At 55.8% G+C, this 19,284-nt stretch overlaps 6 protein-coding genes across 6 annotated transcripts; 4 read left to right on the top strand and 2 right to left on the bottom strand.

The window, feature by feature from the left end:
* Nucleotides 1–1,093: 1,093 nt before the first annotated feature.
* Nucleotides 1,094–4,503, bottom strand: LRP88_13288 (uncharacterized protein; the record flags this gene model as incomplete). The annotated part of the gene is made up of 4 exons (XM_083249663.1): nt 1,094–3,367; nt 3,419–3,522; nt 3,574–4,318; nt 4,384–4,503. The coding sequence occupies 4 exons, from the start codon at nt 4,501–4,503 to the stop codon at nt 1,094–1,096; spliced, it is 3,243 nt and encodes a 1,080-aa protein (XP_083093997.1).
* A 6,619-nt stretch (nt 4,504–11,122) lies between these two features.
* On the top strand, nt 11,123–13,464 carry LRP88_13287 (protein GCN20; the record flags this gene model as incomplete). The annotated part of the gene is made up of 2 exons (XM_083249662.1): nt 11,123–11,908; nt 12,079–13,464. 2 exons carry the CDS (start codon nt 11,123–11,125, stop codon nt 13,462–13,464), a joined length of 2,172 nt encoding a protein of 723 aa, XP_083093996.1.
* Nucleotides 13,465–14,203: 739 nt separating this feature from the next.
* On the top strand, nt 14,204–15,821 carry LRP88_13286 (beta-1 tubulin; the record flags this gene model as incomplete). The annotated part of the gene is made up of 5 exons (XM_083249661.1): nt 14,204–14,215; nt 14,354–14,377; nt 14,427–14,549; nt 14,609–15,312; nt 15,431–15,821. The coding sequence occupies 5 exons, from the start codon at nt 14,204–14,206 to the stop codon at nt 15,819–15,821; spliced, it is 1,254 nt and encodes a 417-aa protein (XP_083093995.1).
* A 343-nt stretch (nt 15,822–16,164) lies between these two features.
* On the top strand, nt 16,165–17,025 carry LRP88_13285 (mitochondrial 54S ribosomal protein uL6m; the record flags this gene model as incomplete). The annotated part of the gene is made up of 3 exons (XM_083249660.1): nt 16,165–16,450; nt 16,500–16,613; nt 16,706–17,025. The coding sequence occupies 3 exons, from the start codon at nt 16,165–16,167 to the stop codon at nt 17,023–17,025; spliced, it is 720 nt and encodes a 239-aa protein (XP_083093994.1).
* Nucleotides 17,026–17,146: 121 nt separating this feature from the next.
* LRP88_13284 (uncharacterized protein) lies at nt 17,147–18,217 on the bottom strand (the record flags this gene model as incomplete). The annotated part of the gene is made up of 1 exon (XM_083249659.1): nt 17,147–18,217. The coding sequence occupies one exon, from the start codon at nt 18,215–18,217 to the stop codon at nt 17,147–17,149; it is 1,071 nt and encodes a 356-aa protein (XP_083093993.1).
* A 656-nt stretch (nt 18,218–18,873) lies between these two features.
* Nucleotides 18,874–19,194, top strand: LRP88_13283 (LYR motif-containing protein; the record flags this gene model as incomplete). The annotated part of the gene is made up of 1 exon (XM_083249658.1): nt 18,874–19,194. The coding sequence occupies one exon, from the start codon at nt 18,874–18,876 to the stop codon at nt 19,192–19,194; it is 321 nt and encodes a 106-aa protein (XP_083093992.1).
* Nucleotides 19,195–19,284: the final 90 nt, after the last annotated feature.

Here is a 19,284-nt window from a genome sequence, read left to right as displayed (position 1 = left end):
TAAGAACAGCTATCCGAATTATAAAGCATGCGGTGTATGCTTTCTCAGAGATTGCAGACGAAAAAGGCGTCAAGGGCGGGCCTCAACGTCGTCAGCCACCGTCGAGTTCTGCCCTTTCGAGGCGTCAGACTGGACCAGGAACAGAATCGCGACGTTTCCCAACTACAGCATGGTCCGTGGTGTTACCCATTGTATAGATGTGCCGGACGTCGAGTTGTGCATCAGGTCAAGGACGGCCATCATGCTCGACTAGACTTGAACAGTATTATACAGTTACCGTACACGCAAAGCCCACGAGGGCATCAGGAACTCGAATAAATCGTCATGGCCGTTATAAACCTCTATCCATGCAATCATAACAGAACAGGGCAGTGTAGGCTATCGGATGGGATAGCCCTGATGCGACGTCAAAACAAAACCGCCCTCTTCCTTTCTCCCGCACCCGCGCCCTTTTCCGTCCGAACCTGTATGTATCCCAAAGGACCAATCCCCTTTCTTTTTGTTCTTCTTTGTTGCTGTTCGTCCATGTATGTTCAGCCTGGTATTTCCCTTGCCTTCCCTTCCCTTGCTTCGCACCCAACGGCGCGCGCCTTGCTTGTCGAGGGAGAGACGTGATCCTCTCGATCTAGACGCCCGCCAAATTTCCTCTTTTTTTCCCTCCAGAGTAATCGTCAAAGCATTAAGGGCCCTGAGGCCACGAAGTGAAAAAGAAAACAAAAGAAAACGTTACGTTTCCTCATAAACACAAAGGGACAACGCAAGAAAATTCGTAAATAAACTGACAACCCCTCACAAGTCAAGTCATGCTCGCGCGAACGAGTACGGCATCACCGCCGCAGCCTTCTTGTTCCGTCTACCTTATTACTTGTGAAAGTCATTAAGAGCCTTCGTTGCTCATGCCGTTGGTGAGTCCATCGGGGGAGTTCATGGATCGTGACCAGTGGCTGCCAGGGGGCATCATGGCGAGTATCCAGAGGATCGGGTCGTGCTATGTCGGATTGGCTGTCCTGACGCATCGTACCCTGATCCGAGGCCGTCGCTATGCAAAGAATTCCATAATTATTTTGTACACGCTCTAGTGAGCAGGAGACGACTAGTTGACAGTCATCATTTGCATCCGCTGTGGCAGCCCGGATGAGGGCGAGTTTTCCGGCGACACCTCCATCAGTGAGTTGTTGCCGCGGCTTCGGATGCCTCTTCGTTGTGGGCTTGAGTTGGGGTCGTCGAATACTCGAGTAAAGGCTGGGCTAGAGTCGTGACGCTCGTGTCGAGGGGTTTTCACTGGACTCTGTGTGATCTGATCGGCTCGTCGAATAATATCGGACAGGGAGTCTCGCAAATCACCAGCCCTCTTGACTAGAGCCTTGAGGCTGTTTGTGTCAAAGTGCACCTTGCCATCGTTGGGCGCTTGGTCGGATACGCGATGCTGCATAGCCCCAATGACTGAACGGACCACTCCAGATACGTCATGGGCTTTGCTGTGCCGGTTCTCGGGTGTCCGGGGACGGCTCGGTCGACTCGGCTGATGGTTGTCTGTCAGTGGCCAGTTGCCAAAGATGTCGTCCTCGGGGGAAAAGACGGATCGGCGGCGGGGAGAATGGCGTTCTCGTACAACAGCAGTCTTTGACATTGCGGGCTCGTGGCCGTCAAACGCAGCGTCGAGCCGGTCCATCGAGTGTGCGTCGAATCCTTCATCACCAAAGCGTTCATCGATATCGAATGCGTCAAAGTTGATCGACGACGTCGACTTTTGGTCATCATCCTCATCCAGCGACTCTTCATCGGGGGATGCCAGGGCAATGATGCCATCAGCCTCCTCCCACAGATGGCTCTGTGGTCCATCGAGAATATCCATGTCTCGCCCGTGGCGGCAGAGACGCTTCAAGTCGTTGACGAGAAGGGAAAACTCGCGAATGTGTCCCGAGTGGGCTTTGACACTCGGTTGCGTCGCGCGGATCGACTCTGGAACTGCAAACACCTTGTCATCTTTGTCGTTGCTATCCAGACTGCTGCCACCAAACTCAAAGTCGTCGTCCCAGTCCTCGCTGGCAGTCTTTGTCCCCATGCCCCATGTGCCATATTTTGAAGCCGACTTGGAGTCATCAGGGGAGTCGTGCACCACGGGGACACTCTGGCTTCGCACATGTGTCGGCGTGGGACCTTTGCGGATGGCTGACCGTCCACCTCTAGAGTCCATCTCCTGCTTAGCATAGGCCGTCTTGGGCCGGGGCGACCGTCCAGAGTCAAGCTTGTCGTGAGTCGGGGGCTCGCTCCAGTCAAAGAGGGTGCTGAGAGGGCGTTCATTGTGATCGTGATCGGAGAGTCCATTACCACTAATGTTGGCGAGGGCGAGACGCACGTTGGGGTTGATGCCCCTGGAATTCAACGAGCTCCCTTTGGAGGGAGGCGACAGGGGGTTGCATGGAAGTTCGTCATCCCTCGCCCAATCGTCGTCAAAGTCGTCGTCCAAGGACAGCCTGCTGTACTCCTTGGTTGCAGAGATTGATACGTTGCGAGGGGACGAGTCGATCCTGAAGCGCGGTGACTCCCGGCGGTTAGCGTCCCGGTTGACGGTGCGGACAGGTGTGACGTTCTCGTCCTCCTCCATGATCTTGTCATCCTCATCCCAGGTCCGGCCGAGCATCTCATGGATGGACAGGCGCTTGGTCTTTCCATTGCCGTTGGCTGTGCTCGGTGGTGATTCGTCGTACATGGACTCCAGCGGAGTCTCCACGGCTCGGGCGCGACCAGATCCGACGGTGCGCAGCGAGTCAAACATGGTGTCACTCTTGAAGTCGGTGTCATCGTCGTCGCCAGAGGTACAATCCCTGGTGTCCTCAGAACTCTCCATGGTAGAGGTCCTGTCGTGCTGCGGTGCCCTAAGTTGTGACATCGCAGTGGAGCTGACAGAACTTCCAGAGGGCTGGTTAGGCCGGGTGTGGTTGGAGACCCCGCCAGAAGACCCTAACCGCGACGCATCCACATGGAAACTTGAAAGCCTTGAAAGCGGGGGAACGGGCGACGACGAGTTCCTTTTACGCGTTCGCAACTGCGCAACAGCAGCTGAACCAAGGGACAATCCCTGCCGGCCCGGCGATGGTGATGATGGGGGGAGGGTCAATTCCAGCGGCGGATTGGCTCGAGCCTCGGCGCCAGCCTGCGCGCCAGTGACCGGTTCCGACACATGTCGCTTATTTCCGATCCTGGGTTCTGCGCCACGTTTTGGCCGCCGAATACTCCCTGACTTTACCGCCCACGTACCTGCAGAAGCGAATGGCATCGAGACGGATTTTCGGGGCACTCGAGAGGGCGTGCCCTCGGGGGACGGTGTTGATTCCACCAGCGCCGGAACCGGGCGGGCTTCTTCCTGAATGTGAGCGGCCGGCAGCAGTCCTCTTGGGGCTGATGTCGCTGAAACCATTCTCGGTTTCACCAGATGGACCCTGCTTCGCTCGTCGTCGATGCAGATGCGCTTAGCAGGTGCTCGAGCATGCGGGCTCAGCTCACCGAACCGGCCCGAGCCTGCGCGGCCGATGCTTGATGTCCTAGAATGAAAAAATGATGCCCATCCACGTCTTGCAGATGCTGATCTTGACGGGGGGTCAATCGCCGGCGGAGTGAGGAACTCGTGGGGCCGATGATCGTCGAATGAGAAATTGTTAGATGTTGGGGTATTAATTATAGGTGAATCAGGACGGAACTGCTGCAGAGTCGCTGACCGCTGGTGGCTCGTTGCAGGTCGTCGGAGAACTGGGAGAGTCGGCAGGTGGGATTTCGAACGCCGTCGCGGTGGGTCCGGGTCGTTGCGGTTCGACGTGGATCGCTTGACGAGCTTGTTCGGGGGGAGAGTTGGTGTTGTTGGGCCTCTGAGGATCGGAGCTGCTGAGCCGTGTGAGAAGATGGAGGGAGTGTCCTGGCCAGCGCTGGATCTCGAGCTCTCGTGACGAGACAGTGGACGGATGGAGAGGCGCCTTATCCAAGATCCATTGGACGAGATTGAGTCTCGAGACTCGGGGATGATGGCGGGCGAGTCGGGCTGCCTCACAAACGACGACTTCCTGCTGCTGACCTTGGGAGGAGTCGACTGGGTCTGGGGCATGGGAGGTCGCTGGTAACGGGAAAGGGGAGGTCTCGAGGCGGTGGACGGGCGTGGGAGGGTGTGATAGTGCGAGCCGTGTGCAGACGTCGCGACGGAGCTCGTTGCGGGCCGTGACGAAGCAAAGTTGGCAGCTGGAGGCCGAGAGTGAGAGCCGCGGTCTGTAGACACTCGTCTGGAATGGGAGGCAGGTCGAGTCGAGGAGTTGGGTTCGGTGGTGGGCTGGCCGAACACCAAACCACTGGCCGCTGCAGCGATGGCAGTGCCCGTTCCAACAAGCTGAAGACAAAGACGGTCAATGACTGCTGCAACAGGAAATACGGTGGGCAAGCCACGGCGAAGAGGGTTTGTGGGTGATCAGAGGGAGTGTAGGATGTGGGTGGGATAGGCCAAAGTCTATTAGCCATGTGATGACTGTGATGATGAAGTCGGCGCAGTGGGTTGGATTTGCGGGGGACAAGGTTAGCAGCAAACTTACACTTGGAACGGCCTGCATGGTTGCTCGAGGACGAGGAAGCGGAAGCCCTACTCAAGCGAGAGAGAGAATGCAGCGGCTAGCATTCTAGAGGATGATGGCGGTGCTGAATACGGACGGGATGCGCATCGTCTCAAGCCATGGACCTGAAGAATCGAGAGTCGTCCAAAGCTTCCTTCTCTCGGGGAGAATCTGAGGTGCCGTTGTAACAATGCAACCCACCAGCGCTGGACGGACGTCCGAGTGAGAGGACGGGACTAGACCGGGACAAACAGCAAACAATCGTCGGTTCCCCGGTGAGCGTCGGTCGCTATGTCGGTGGGAAAGGATAACGGAGATGAGTGAACGAGCGAAACTCCCCAGAGTGAGTGAGCTGAGCTGAGGATTCGCTTCCAAGGTTCGGGATGGAGCGAGCGGGCTGGCGAGAACTGGAAGCTGCGGCCGCGGTGGGGAGACTGGACGCGCCGGCTCGAGGTGAAGCAGCCGCGTGATGGAGCTGGAGATCTGAAGCCGCCACTACGGGAACGCCGTTGGAAGAGAGTGAGGAAGGGGAGGGGGTGAAGGGTGAAGATGGGAAAGACGTTGTTTTCCTTCTTGGAGGTTTTTTTTCTGGTCCCTTTTCTCAGCTCCTCGGGCTTGCCCTGGCTTTTTTTCCCCTGGGACCCTTTCGGTGACGGACAGTGGCAGAATCCCAGTTGCCTACCAGCTCATCAATCAGCACAGCAGCGGCAGCGGCAGAGAAAAGAAAATAAAGCAGGAGGAACTGCAGGAGACCGAGCAGCCAGTAGAGAGAAAAGGGCAGCCGCTGGAACCAAACAGGAACCTGCTTCTCTGGCGAGCCCTGCAAGCTGGAGATTGCAAGTGAGATTTGGGCGAGGACGGATCGCCTCTGCAGGGATAGATGAGCACCGGCCAGGGCACCCAGGCCAGGTCCTGCCTGCCCGCCCGCGCCCAGAGTGTGTCCCTTATTAGCGGGCGGAGCCACTGAACGTCTAGCGCCGCTGCGGGCCTCAGGGCCCCTATAGAGTCCACCTCACTGGGCGCCCAGGCACTCTGCTGTGCAGCACCTGGCGACTTGCAGACCTGTGGGCTGCTGGCGGGCTGCGGCGCGGCGCCAGAGACCGAGACGTCCACTAACATGGTGAGCACATCGGGCAGGTACAGACACTGCCCGGGGGTGATTGGCGTCGGATGAGCTGGGGGGCGTCTCAGGCGCTGAGCAGCAGAAGAGATTGGGGGAGCTGAATTGAGTGGAGAGGAGACGTCCATGGCACCCATGGATGAGCATTACTTGCAGTAGTGAATTGCGCACAGCGGGTGAATTACAATGTCGATAGGCTGTGAATTAAAAATTGTGCAGTATATTACTCTCCAGTCTCTGCTATTAGGGGTTCCATATGATCCATTCGACGGATGGAGGCCATCAAACTCTTCGTCTCAGGTCATTACATACGCATGTTAGCGCGCGCGCGGGTTGACCACCATCATTTGCCGTTCCAAGGAAGACTGCTATTCTGGTCCGTCCCTCTCTCGATCATAGCTCCAGTCTACAGCGGAAAGCACCCTTGTCGTCCCTGGTCATGGAACCTCCGGGCGGGTTGCGTTGCTTCACCCGGGGGGACGTCCCTCCTTGGCTCTCCGGGTCGCATCTCTTACAGCGGCATTTCTGCTGCAGAAGAGTGGCATGGTGCGCTCTTGCCTGTCTGTTTGAGGTGAGCAGAGCCTGGCCTGCTCATTCGACGACCGAGATCAGAGGAGATCATGCCAGGGCAGGTTCCTTGCCCTCTCTCCCATTTCGTCCTGTTCCCCCGGCCCCCGGAGGTGACGACGACGGGGGTCACAACGGGATGGAGTCCCTCCGGGGACGGGCTGCCAGAGGCAAGCACGAGATCCCTACCGTAGACTCAGAGACCGAGAAACATAATAACGGAGACCCTGTCGGTTGCTTGCCCAACGCGGCGAGTTTGCCTCGAACTGCCCGTGCCGTCTGCATCACCAACATGTTGCCACAGGTATGCCGCCTGGGTGATCTCGCCATCAGAGCTTGTTGGGTGTCATGGGATGCAATCATGATCTAAATCTCCATCTGCATCATACAACGTGTACATGCACGCCGCGGTCGCACAACGGGCCCGTTCCGGAGGCCAAGGAGCGACCTGTTTATCAACAAGACTGTGTGATTGTGAATCTACAAGTCAGAATAATCCTACCTCCATCAGGTATCAATTCGCGAGCTGCAGAGTAAGCAGGGCTTTTATACGACTGCTAAAAAGGGGTTGTGCTCCCATTGACTTTACATCTTGCATCTGAATTGCACTGGTGCGCACCGCCTGAGATCTGTCTGTCCAACACCATCTCGATGGTCCAGCCTGAGCTGTACATGTACGCCGGGAGGGAGGAAGGGTTCGCGTGCCTGTTTCCCAAGCAGTTCGTCTACAGCACCATCCCGCTTCTGCACTCGGCCATCCGTCCGACTCCCTCATGAGCGAACGTCAACACACCAACAAGATACAAGTACTTGCCTACCTTTGGATATCCGTGCTTCAGCTTGCTTGGTCCTACTCCACACTTCCTCCTTGGTTCTTCATGCATGACGGTCCCATGGCGCGCCCCGCTCAGGAAAATGGCCGCCGGGGAACCGGCCAACAACAACGACGAGACTGGAATTCCGACGCGAGCATGAGCAAGACGACCGGAGGCAAGTCGCCTCTCTGTCCTCCATATCCTGCTTGTCCTCCTCAACTGTCAGCCTGGAGAGCAGATGCAGATATCATGTGCTACCGGCCACGACGCTGAGAGTTCCAATGGCAACCTCAGGGACCCAGCTCAAGCGAGTGGCGCAGGGCAGGGTCCGAGAGAGAGTGTTGTATTGTTTTGAAAAGCTTCATGATTGCATCATGTGCCATCATTGCATTTGACTCTACTAGAGACATCAACAGAGCCCAGAGATGCGGCCGTCATGTCTCTGAATAATCTTTGGTAGCTGCTTCGGGGGTCACGGCCCGACCCAAGAGAAGGCATGGTTGTATGTTGACGAACCTGCCACGTCCCGAACAGGTTCGTATTTTACGACGTAGTCAAGTTTTTGGTAGGCTCTGCCAGGCTCTGCTCCGTAGTCTATGTCCCCTTTGAGAGACAATCGGCTTGGCTCGATATTTGCTCCTGGTGCTTGGTCCACCCAGACCTATACCACCACCACATATTGATGTGGTAGAGTTTATTGCCTTGCCTTGAGTGAGACGAGACGTCTCTTTCATTTCCAGAACGGGGCGCACGTGTCGCAGCGCCCTTGCAGATGCTCAATGCTGGCTCGTCTCGCAGACAATGGCATTGGACGCTGTCAGTTGTTGAGGCCCCCCATCTGCCTGTTTCATTGCCGTCCAGTAAACAATAACAACAACATTACCAACACGAGATGCCCTGGTCGGGGCGAAGCAACGCAAGGCAAAGCAGTCTCCCGCCCCTGCTCGCATTGCTGAGGGGTTCCATGAAACGTCCATTGGCAACCCCTCCCCGAGAGTCATGGGTATCGGAATGTTTTCGACGAGCTTTCGATCAAGATCCGACGAGGCGCTTGCGCATCCCAGTGGGGCGAGGCATCTCGAGCATCTGCCCTTTCAAGGCGGGCACCATTCAGATGTTCCAGATGGAAATTTGCAGCGCGCACCAAGTCCATAAGCCACAGGCGATCCTCCTCGTGTTGAGGCAGAGGCCCGCCGCCGAGGACGGGAGCAGGGAACCCACATCCCGGTTGCAGTAGAGTCAGGTCGAGGCCAAGATAAGGCTGGCTCACAAACTCTGTCGATGCTCGAAGTCTAGTGCTCACGAACGGTACAGTACATGTGTGTACCTGCGGAAGCCATGGAAACATGTCGTCGAAAAAACCACTCGTACCTGAAACAAGGCAGCCATGAGAAATCCTTCTTCTCCATCCCGGGGCGTCTGTGCTGGGTCATCCCTTGGTCCATGCAGAGTCTGATGCATCGTAGACGCATATGAATCTATCCCAGGGAGGAGGAGACGAAAAAACAATTCAGCCCCAGCATGCGAACCAGTAATCTTGCCACTGGAGTCATCCGAAACCCACCGATCATGTCTTGATCTGGCCATGCACCGAGGACTGTATCGTAAGCTCGGCTCTCACTGAATGATGTTGACGCCGACCAGTCCAATTTCCACAAGGCGTCCTCAACGGCGGCTAGGAGAACCGATAGACGTGCCAAGTGCTCATGGCTAGCTCACTTCTAGTGCTCACGATCCAGGCTGACGCAATGCCTGAGTTGCTTGTCTTGTGATGGGCCTAAACCCAAGTGCCATGGGATGCTTGTCGATTCCACAGGGCCGGGTTTGACCACCAGGCCGATCGGCAAACAAATCCCTCTCCGCGGTGGCTGGCTAGGGTCCTATTTTGAGGCTCATGGCATTCTACTGAGGCATCGAGGAATGTGTGCTTCCCCGCAAAAAATCCGGCTCGTCACGATCGACGACATTTTGGTTGCATGTCTGTGATTTCTTCTTGTTATCCCGTCCTCTGTCTCATGCGGCTACCGACGATGCGAGCACAGAGGCGCATGACGAACGAGGCGCGCATCTGTCCACGGGCCTGGAACATGCAGGCCCAGATCCGGAGGCGGACTATTGCTGCGGGCTGGGGCCTGTCGAGCGAGTTTTCAATTGACATCCTGGTAAGTTGGAGTTGGGTATTTGGGTTGGGATGAGACATTGGGCCCATTGGCATTGTGTCGAGGAGCCGAGCATAATGATGATACTATAACAGTGATCATTACCTCGAAATCTGATATATCAATCAGCATCAGCTGTTCAGGCATTTGTTCAAGCGACCGGTCCTGAAAAGGTCCACATGAAATTCAAAGCGAGATCTAAACAGCAAAAAGAGCTCCATACTGACATGGGCTTCTCCGTTCTCGGTTCACGCTTCGTCGGCGGTTTGGGGCTATCCCACACCAAGTGGAGGCAGCGCCGAGCTCAGATGGACATGACGTTAAATCGACCATCGCTTGCGACGGCGCCGTGTGTAGCTCGGGCGGCCACGAGTGCCGGCGTCCAGATGATGGATGGCAGACCAGGGCAGTCGTGCTTCACCAAGTGAGACAAAAACGTCCGTGGTCTCGGCCCCTTGGTGTTGTGTGTGGTGGGGGGGAATGCGGAACTGCAAAATCTTGATGGAGCCTCAAGAGCCGCAATCTCCCAGGAAAAACACAACAAAGAAAGAAAGAGTCCATTGACTTATTCTTTATTTGAGTCGGCACGTAATATACGGTACAGTACGTAATGGCGTGCAGAAAGTCCTTGCATCGATCTCCCGTAATGCACAAGGATATCGAGCGGATCTCCAATGCAATGTTGTGCAGAACCTGTACGCAAGACAAGCAACATGATAGCTCAGTCGGCACAAGATTGAACCAATGGCCACAAATGCAACAACAAAAACATCCGTTGACCGACACCGAGGTTGACGCGTCGCGGTCGCGATCGTCCACAACACACATCGCACACTCTCGGCGGACTATTTTAGAGTTTTCCGGGGTGCGATTGGCGCACGAGATTCGAGCTGAAGAGCTGCTGAATGCGGCGTAGATTGGAATTCGTGGCATCTCGTCATTGCTGAGCCGTTGTCCAATGGCTCAATAACCAACATGATTTTTGATAAGCGATCCGAAAAGCTCCTGCATGCTCCCAGGGTGACCCTGTCACTGTCGACTCGAGTACCGGGTCCAACGTAGTACAGAGTCGGACAAGACTGCGATGCGATGCGAACCTGAGCAGCCAGCACCTTGGCCTTAAGCTCGCATACCAGAATCGGGCGCTATTGACGACCTAGATGTCACGAGAGACGGAATCGGGTGATGTATGCATGCCCGTTAATTTGGCTGGGAACAGGATCAGGATCTGGTTCCCACCAAACAGCTCGACAGCATTATCCTGGGTTGGAGCTGGAGGGGGAGGCTCCTCACCGCCAGTTGGCTCGTATCCCATCCATCTCCTCTGATTTGGATGTCTGGCCATTGCTGACCCGCAAGCCAGCAGCGCCCAGCGAGAATCGATGAGGCTGTCATGACGGGCTTGACTACTGCAGGAGGAGATTGAAGGCTGTGGAGAAACTGCAGATGCTGATGTCTGATTGTCCAACTGAAGCGAGGGATCAATATGTGAGGGTGATAGGGTAGGGATGCAAGCAAGGGACAGAGTAATTGATGGTAGCATTTGACGCGTAAGTACTAGGACTTGTCTTGGATGATCCAGAAATAGATCAGTGTTAATAATTCAATCTGGAGGTGTTGCTGGATGAAGCATCAATTCTCGTCGTGAGCATGCAAGTCGAAAGGCTTACCCTACACCATCGTCGGGCATTAAACCTCCGTGCTCCGATGTCACCACAAATTTCAACGACGCCTCAGTCTTTGGCGGGGCAGCTTTACTATCGAACGAGATACGAAACTTGACAGCAGTGACGCAACAGCTGCTGCGCATTGAATCAGACTAGAGTTTCGGGTATCAGCTGCCGAATTGTCATTACTTCAGCAACAACCATGGAGGCTGATATCAGAGCCGTGCTGCCCAACATCGACCCAGTCGTGTCCGAGTACTCTGTGGGATATCTCACCCACGCCTCGACTACCTACTCGGAGGAGGAGGAATCTTCTGGCGTGTCTCCTCTGAACGAGGCTGCCATCGCCATCACCGAGCTTCTCCTGTCTGCGTCGGGCCAGGTGAATGCCGAGTTGGAGGAGAAGATCAAGCAGCTGGTTGAGAAATGGGTTGATAAGTACACCGAGGCCAATGGCGGTCAGAGGCGAGGCCCTTCGACGGTCAAGCGTCTCGACCACACCATCCAGGTGAGCCAGCAGCGCAACATGTCCTCAACTCTGGCCGTGGCCACTGGTGGTGTGGATCTCGAGTCGGCAAACGCCAGAAAGGTCGAGTCCAAGGTCGACCGCAAGAAGCTCGAAAAGGCCGAACGCAAGATCGCCGCCAAGCAGCAAAAGAAGACATTCAAGACTGTCGAGTACGAGGCATCCAGGCTGCTCGAGCAACCCGACTCTACCCAGTCTTACGAAGAGTTCTACATGGCTGTCAACCCTCTCCAACTGGGCTCCAGCTCCGCAAACAAGACAAAGGACATCAAGCTCGACAACATCGATGTGTCTATTGGTGGAAACCGTATTCTTACCGACACGACACTCACGCTTGCCTATGGTCACCGATACGGTTTGGTTGGTCACAACGGTGTTGGTAAATCTACGCTGCTCCGAGCTCTGTCGAGACGTGAGGTTGCCATTCCGACACATATCTCTATTCTGCACGTCGAACAGGAGGTAAGACATCGCGGTATCTGGGCCGAGAGGTTGCTAACAAGATAGATTACTGGTGACGATACCCCGGCTATCCAGGCGGTCCTGGATGCAGATGTCTGGCGCAAGGTTCTCCTCAAGGAGCAAGATGTAAGTACCCTGACACTCATAGGTGACATCGCTGACAACCGCAGCAAATCTTGGTACGACTCGCCGAGTTGGAAGAGCAGCGAGCCTCCCTGGCCGATACCTCTGCGGACGCGGCCAGACTTGACCACGACAAGGAGACCCAGGATACCAAGCTCGGCGACATTCAAGCCAAGCTGGCCGAGATGGAATCAGACAAGGCCGAGTCGCGAGCTGCTAGTATCCTCGCTGGTCTTGGATTCTCGCCTGAACGACAACAGTTTGCCACCAAGACGTTCTCTGGTGGTTGGAGAATGCGTCTGGCCCTTGCCCGAGCCCTTTTCTGCGAGCCCGACCTCCTACTTCTGGACGAACCGTCCAACATGTTGGATGTCCCTTCGATTGCCTTCTTGTCAGATTACCTCCAGACCTACCCCAGCACCGTTCTCGTCGTCTCTCACGACAGAGCATTCCTCAACGAGGTTGCTACCGACATTATCCACCAGCACTCGCAGCGACTCGACTACTACCGCGGAGCCAACTTCGACTCCTTCTACGCTACTCGCGAGGAGAGAAAGAAGGTGGCCAAGCGAGAGTACGAGAACCAAATGGCTCAGCGAGCCCATCTCCAGGCCTTTATCGACAAGTTCCGTTACAACGCAGCCAAGTCATCAGAAGCTCAGTCACGTATCAAGAAGCTCGAGAAGATGCCCGTCCTCGAACCCCCCGAGGCCGAGTACAATGTCAAGTTTACGTTCCCCGAGGTGGAGAAGCTGTCGCCCCCTATCGTGCAAATGTCGGATGTCACCTTTGGCTACAACAAGGACAATATCCTCCTACGACACGTGGACCTGGATGTGCAGCTGGACTCTCGAATTGGTATCGTTGGTCCCAACGGTGCTGGTAAGACTACAATCCTCAAGCTCCTCATTGGAAAGCTTGACCCTTCGTCTGGTCTGATCTCGCAACACCCCCGTCTCCGAATTGGATTCTTTGCTCAGCACCACGTCGATGCCCTTGATCTCAACGACAGCGCTGTAGGCTTCATGGCCAAGAACTACCCTGGACGAACAGACGAAGAGTACCGACGCCGACTGGGTGCCTTTGGTATCACTGGCACAACTGGTCTGCAAAAGATGGCTCTGCTGTCTGGAGGTCAAAAGTCCCGTGTGGCGTTTGCTTGTCTGGCTCTGACGAACCCCCACATCCTGGTGCTGGACGAGCCTTCTAACCATCTTGATATCGAAGCCATGGACGCCCTGGCAGAGGCTCTCAACGAGTTCCAGGGTGGTGTTCTGATGGTGTCGCACGATGTGACGATGCTGCAGACTGTATGCACATCGTTGTGGGTGTGCGATGGAGGTACGGTTGAGAAATTCCCCGGAGATGTGCAGCAGTACAAGAAGAGGATTTCTGCACAGGCGAATGCGGCGGGAGTTGTCAAGCAGCATTAAGCTGGATGCTATGTTAGAGTATGAATGGAAGTTGTTCATGCTGGTAACATCCACTCTGGACCATGAACTGTGATATGGATGTCAAACCTGTGGGTGTCAATGAAGTGATCATGCCGCTACTCTGATCCTAGCAGCTTCTAAATATCCATCATAGTGTTGTTAATAACCTCGGAATCTTAAATGCTGATCGGCCGGTGTCAACGGTGGTCCGGTATTGCAAGTTGAGAGTGGGGCGTCAACGTCGGGCTGTCGGCCCATGTAGCTGGTGCCGATATGACGCTGCCGGTTAAACGTTGGATCTGCAAGCCGTGTATCTGTTGTAAAACATAATTCCCGAGTTGAATTGAAGAGAGAGATATCCGTGGCATACGTACGGAGTATACAATTCATCTTCAACCCGCATTGTATTGAAGCTCCTCATGACCAGTTGGCAGCGCGCCTGGCCAGTTTGACGCGCGCACGGACCAAGGTCCAGGTCAACAAAGGAGCGTTAGTGGTCCAATCGCCTGGAAAGAACCGCCGTGCCCCTGTTTACCCCCTGGAACCGTGGCGGTGAACAATTTTGACTCCCGCCCTCGCTCCAGAAGTCAACATTCCCTTCCCCATAAACTACATCACGTCCTACCTCTCCCAACCCACTTCCTCTCCCCCATCTCGAAGCTAAGGCTCCTTCAGCTCTCGACGTCTTTGGCCCATTTCTTTCCTACTCCTCCAACCCCGTCCCACCACATCCGTCAACATGCGTGAGATTGTGAGTCCTCCCCGCAGTGCTGCTGTTGCCGCCGCGTTGAGCTTGTGCCCCTGATTCTACCCCGCTAGGCGGCAGCTCGTGCAACGTCCAGTAGCTGCAGCTTCATCATGATCACCAGCTAACGAACTTTCCAAACAGGTTCACCTCCAGACCGGTCAGTGCGTAAGTATCGTGCCGCCTCTTTCGCTGGCGGGATGCTCATAATCCGCAGGGTAACCAAATCGGTGCTGCTTTCTGGCAGACCATCTCTGGCGAGCATGGCCTCGACAGCAATGGTGTTTACAACGGTACCTCCGAGCTCCAGCTCGAGCGTATGAGCGTCTACTTCAACGAGGTATGTTGCCCGAAGCCTATACCAAATCTGGCTGACATCTGTAGGCCTCTGGCAACAAGTACGTCCCCCGCGCCGTCCTCGTCGATCTTGAGCCCGGTACCATGGACGCCGTTCGTGCTGGTCCCTTCGGTCAGCTCTTCCGTCCCGACAACTTCGTCTTCGGTCAGTCCGGTGCTGGCAACAACTGGGCCAAGGGTCATTACACTGAGGGTGCCGAGCTCGTCGACCAGGTCCTCGATGTCGTCCGCCGCGAGGCTGAGGGCTGCGACTGCCTTCAGGGCTTCCAGATCACCCACTCCCTGGGTGGTGGTACCGGTGCCGGTATGGGTACTCTGCTCATCTCCAAGATTCGCGAGGAGTTCCCCGACCGAATGATGGCCACCTTCTCCGTCGTTCCCTCTCCCAAGGTCTCGGATACCGTCGTCGAGCCTTACAACGCCACCCTCTCAGTCCACCAGCTGGTCGAGAACTCCGATGAGACCTTCTGCATTGACAACGAGGCTCTCTACGACATTTGCATGCGCACCCTTAAGCTGTCCAACCCCTCGTACGGCGATCTCAACTACCTCGTCTCTGCCGTCATGTCCGGCGTCACCACCTGCCTTCGATTCCCTGGCCAGCTGAACTCTGACCTCCGAAAGCTCGCCGTCAACATGGTTCCCTTCCCCCGTCTGCACTTCTTCATGGTCGGCTTCGCTCCCCTGACCAGCCGTGGTGCCCACTCTTTCCGCGCTGTCAGCGTTCCCGAGCTTACCCAGCAGATGTTCGACCCTAAGAACATGATGGCTGCTTCTGACTTCCGCAACGGTCGCTACCTGACCTGCTCTGCCATCTTGTAAGTTTTGTTCTCTCCATACCGAGCAATCGCTAACGTTTCCCAGCCGTGGCCGTGTCGCCATGAAGGAGGTCGAGGACCAGATGCGCAACGTCCAGAACAAGAACTCGTCCTACTTCGTCGAGTGGATCCCCAACAATATCCAGACTGCTCTCTGCGCCATCCCCCCTCGTGGCCTTACCATGTCCTCCACCTTTATCGGAAACTCCACCTCCATCCAGGAGCTCTTCAAGCGTATTGGTGAGCAGTTCACTGCCATGTTTCGACGCAAGGCTTTCCTTCACTGGTACACTGGTGAGGGTATGGACGAGATGGAGTTCACTGAGGCTGAGTCTAACATGAACGATCTCGTCTCTGAATACCAGCAGTACCAGGATGCTGGTATTGATGAGGAGGAGGAGGAGTACGAGGAGGAGCTTCCTGAGGGCGAGGAGTAAAATAGTCCGACTGATCCAATGACATAGTCGGCGTGCACTTCTTTTCGGTGTAGTGTTGTAATTCAGGGGTTAAGATATCCTCAATGGCAGTACCAATGTACTGACCGATAAATTCAGAGTACCATTGTACCAATCATTTTAAGAATCAATCTCTAAGCGCCTGATGTGATTGAAGCTATTGTGCTTGATGCTCGGGGTGACTTGCAGGTACAGCTCCATTAAAGCTGACCTCTGCCGACACGTGATTAGATGACTAAGCGAAAAAGCTGAGCCCATTGCAGGTCACCTTGTTCATACAACCGCATCGCAGCACACGACAGCCATTACGACACCAATGGCTGCCATGTTTGCTCCCAGCCGGGGGAGGCAATTGGGCCATGCCATTGCCTCCAACCCCGTCATTCTCCCCGGGTTTCTCGTACCGGCATGGCAGGCCACGACCCCCAGGATGGCGCCTCGGGCGACCGCCCTCTTCTCGACGACCTCGAAACGACCCTCCAAGCTCGGCCGGACACCGCTCTCGATTCCTCCCGGCGTGGAGCTGACGATTGGCGAGCCGTTTGCGCGCAAGGACCTGACGACGTACAAGCGGGTGTTTAAGAAGACTATCAGTGTCAAGGGACCGCTGGGTGCGTTTTACTTGAGGGATTGGAGGCTGCGGGTGCTGACTCGGTGCAGGAGAGCTGAACCTCGAGGTTCCTGAGTTTGTTACTCTTGAGCAGGATACTGAGAACCGCATGGTTTCGCTTGGTGTTCAAGACTCGGATGTGAAGCAGCAGAAGGAGATGTGGGGTATGTATATTCAACCCCTCAGACGAACACGGCTGACAACGCAGGCACATCGTGGGCATATCTCAAGAACTACATCATGGGCGTTTCGGAAGGCCATACGGCTATTCTTCGTCTCGTGGGTGTCGGTTACCGAGCGTCGGTCGAGGAGCGCGGAGCCAAGGAGGAGTTCCCCGGACAGCGGTTCCTGTGCCTCAAGCTGGGCTTCACGCACCCGGTCGAGGAGGGCATCCCTAAGGGCGTTACCGTCACGACGCCGGCGCCCACACGTATCCTCATCGAGGGCATCGACCGCGAGGTGCTCATGTCGTTTGCCGGGCGGGTACGCAAGTGGCGGCCCCCGGAGCCGTACAAGGGCAAGGGCGTCTTCATCAACGACCAGACCATCAAGCTGAAGCAAAAGAAGATCAAATAGAGGATGTCACCGACCTTTTGGTGGCCGGTTGGACGCAGCTGGCGTGTGTATTCTAGTCTCGTGTACAACGTGTACTATCTTAGGGCATATACAAAAACTACTTTTTTCTCGCTCGACTCTACTACTGCTTTGCGCTCAGAACCTCCTGGACTACTTGGAGAACCTTGTCGTGCACAGCAGCAGGGGCGGCAATGACGCCCTTGTTGTTGGCCAGAGTCCGTCCGACGCCAAAGTCGAGACGCTTGCCGTGGATGTCTGTCACCTGGCCACCAGCCTCGCGGACGATGAGGTCGCCGGCGGCGTGGTCCCAGATCTTTTCTTGGTAGGTGGCCTTGACGGGCAGACGGAGGTAAATATCACCAGCACCGCGGGCGATGGAGCCGTACTTGGCCTGGCTGTCCATCCGGACGCTGGGCTCAGTGATGCCGAGCTTCTGAGAGATGAGGGCCTGGTCGTCGTGCGACGAGTGACCAGCCTCGACACTCTCGCAGAAGGTGGCCTTGGAGAGGTCATCGAGGCTTCGCATGGAAATGGACTTTTCAGGCGCAAGAGCACCGGCGGTCAGAGGGCGGCTGTTTGCGCCGTGGCCCTGGACGGCAGAGAAGACAACACCGCGACCCTCGTCAGTGGCATTGGAACCAATGTCGCTGGTCAGACGAGCAGAGTCGTCGACAGGAAGGTTAGGGCAGCCGAGGACGCCAACCTTAACGTCGCCGTCGACCATGAGTCCCAAGCAAACAGCGTACTGTCCACCACGGAGGAAACCCTTGGTGCCGTCAATGGGGTCGATGGCCCAGATGCGACCAGAAGCACCTCCCTTGCTGTTTCCTCGGTCGATGAGCTCGAGCATGTCGTCGACGTCCTTGATGGGGCCTCCGAGCTTGGCCTCTGCCTCTTCGTCATCGAGCTTTGTATCCTTGACGAGATCCCAGATGGTCTGCTTCAGGTTGGCGTCCTCGCGCAGCTGAGCGGCCTCCTCCTCGGCGACGATGGCGTCATCGGGAAAGTTGTGGCGGAGGGCAGCAATGATGAGGGCCTGGGCGCCAAAGTCGCCGATGGTGACGGGGGACTTGTCGTTCTTGTCGACGGTGCCCTTGGCCTTTTCGTGAAAGACTCTCTTGGTGAGGATTGTAGCCCGCTGGACGGCCAGCTGAGCAATCTGAAGCTCGGAAGCGTACGCGGGGGCAGCCATTGTAGTGAAGGGTCTGTAGGAGAGGTGCGAGGATAGAAGGCGAAGGCGGGGGAGGATGGAGGGCGAAAGTAAGATGGCCAGGATGACGACCAGGAGGGAGAGGAAGAGTCTTAAACGGTTCGAGACTCTGTACATTCGCGAGAAGCAGCAGCAGCGTGGGATGGAGGGATGGCGTCTTAGCGGGTCGTCGGCGGGCCGTCGGCTGGTTGGCTTTCGAGAGTCAGCGGGATGTGGATGGATGTGGATGTGGACGTGGATGTGCGAGGGTCAAGTGGGATGGAGTTGACGTGACGTGGGAGAGTGTTTCGGGATGGTTCTGGATTGCGCAATCGCATGTGGCATGTTTATTGCAAATATAGCCAATTTGGTACCAACACTACATGGTGACCCTTGAATAAATGAGTCTATAGCATTGTAATATTTACAATTCAATATACAATTCATACAGTCATCTCTTGACAACTTCAACAGTACCCCGCCATCCTCCGATATCGATGAGGGGCATCTCATTGCACTAACAATTTCTGCATCCCTCACCACGGAACCACCCGATTGGCCGACATTTCAAGCATTAAACTCCATCCCAGCCTCACTCAACACCATCAATTCTCCGACAATTTCCAATCTACAATTGACAACACACCAAACCCGCTGCAATGACATCCTCACCCTCCAACCTCCGCTCCCTCTACCGGTCCATCCTCCGAGAGCTCCCTCCCCGGCCGATCCTCGCCTCTCCCCGCTCCCCGCTACACACCCGCCTCCGCGACACTTTTGCTACTTCGTCGCCGACGTCGCAGGAGGCTAGAGCTCATGCTGCTGCTCAAGCTGTAGCCTACCTCCGCTCGCAGCGACAATACGCCACTCTCCTGGAGCGATACAACCCCGGCATGGGCATGGATGAGGAAGAGCGTGTGCGATTGACGGCCCGGAGGGTTGGCATGGATCTGCCTATTGAGTACGCCAACAAGAAGTGATTGCGATGAAACGAATTGAGAATTTATCGATACACGCACACAATTGGGATAAATGCACGATTGGACGTGCTGCATCTACGAACTCTAGCC

The sequence above is a fragment of the Fusarium phalaenopsidis genome (assembly GCF_050370095.1).
Source record: "Fusarium phalaenopsidis strain FUZ10S chromosome Unknown contig_32332, whole genome shotgun sequence".
In the NCBI taxonomy this organism is placed as follows: Eukaryota; Fungi; Ascomycota; class Sordariomycetes; order Hypocreales; family Nectriaceae; genus Fusarium; species Fusarium phalaenopsidis.
Note: the sequence above shows the minus strand (reverse complement) of the source record. Positions and strands in the feature narration are given on the sequence as shown.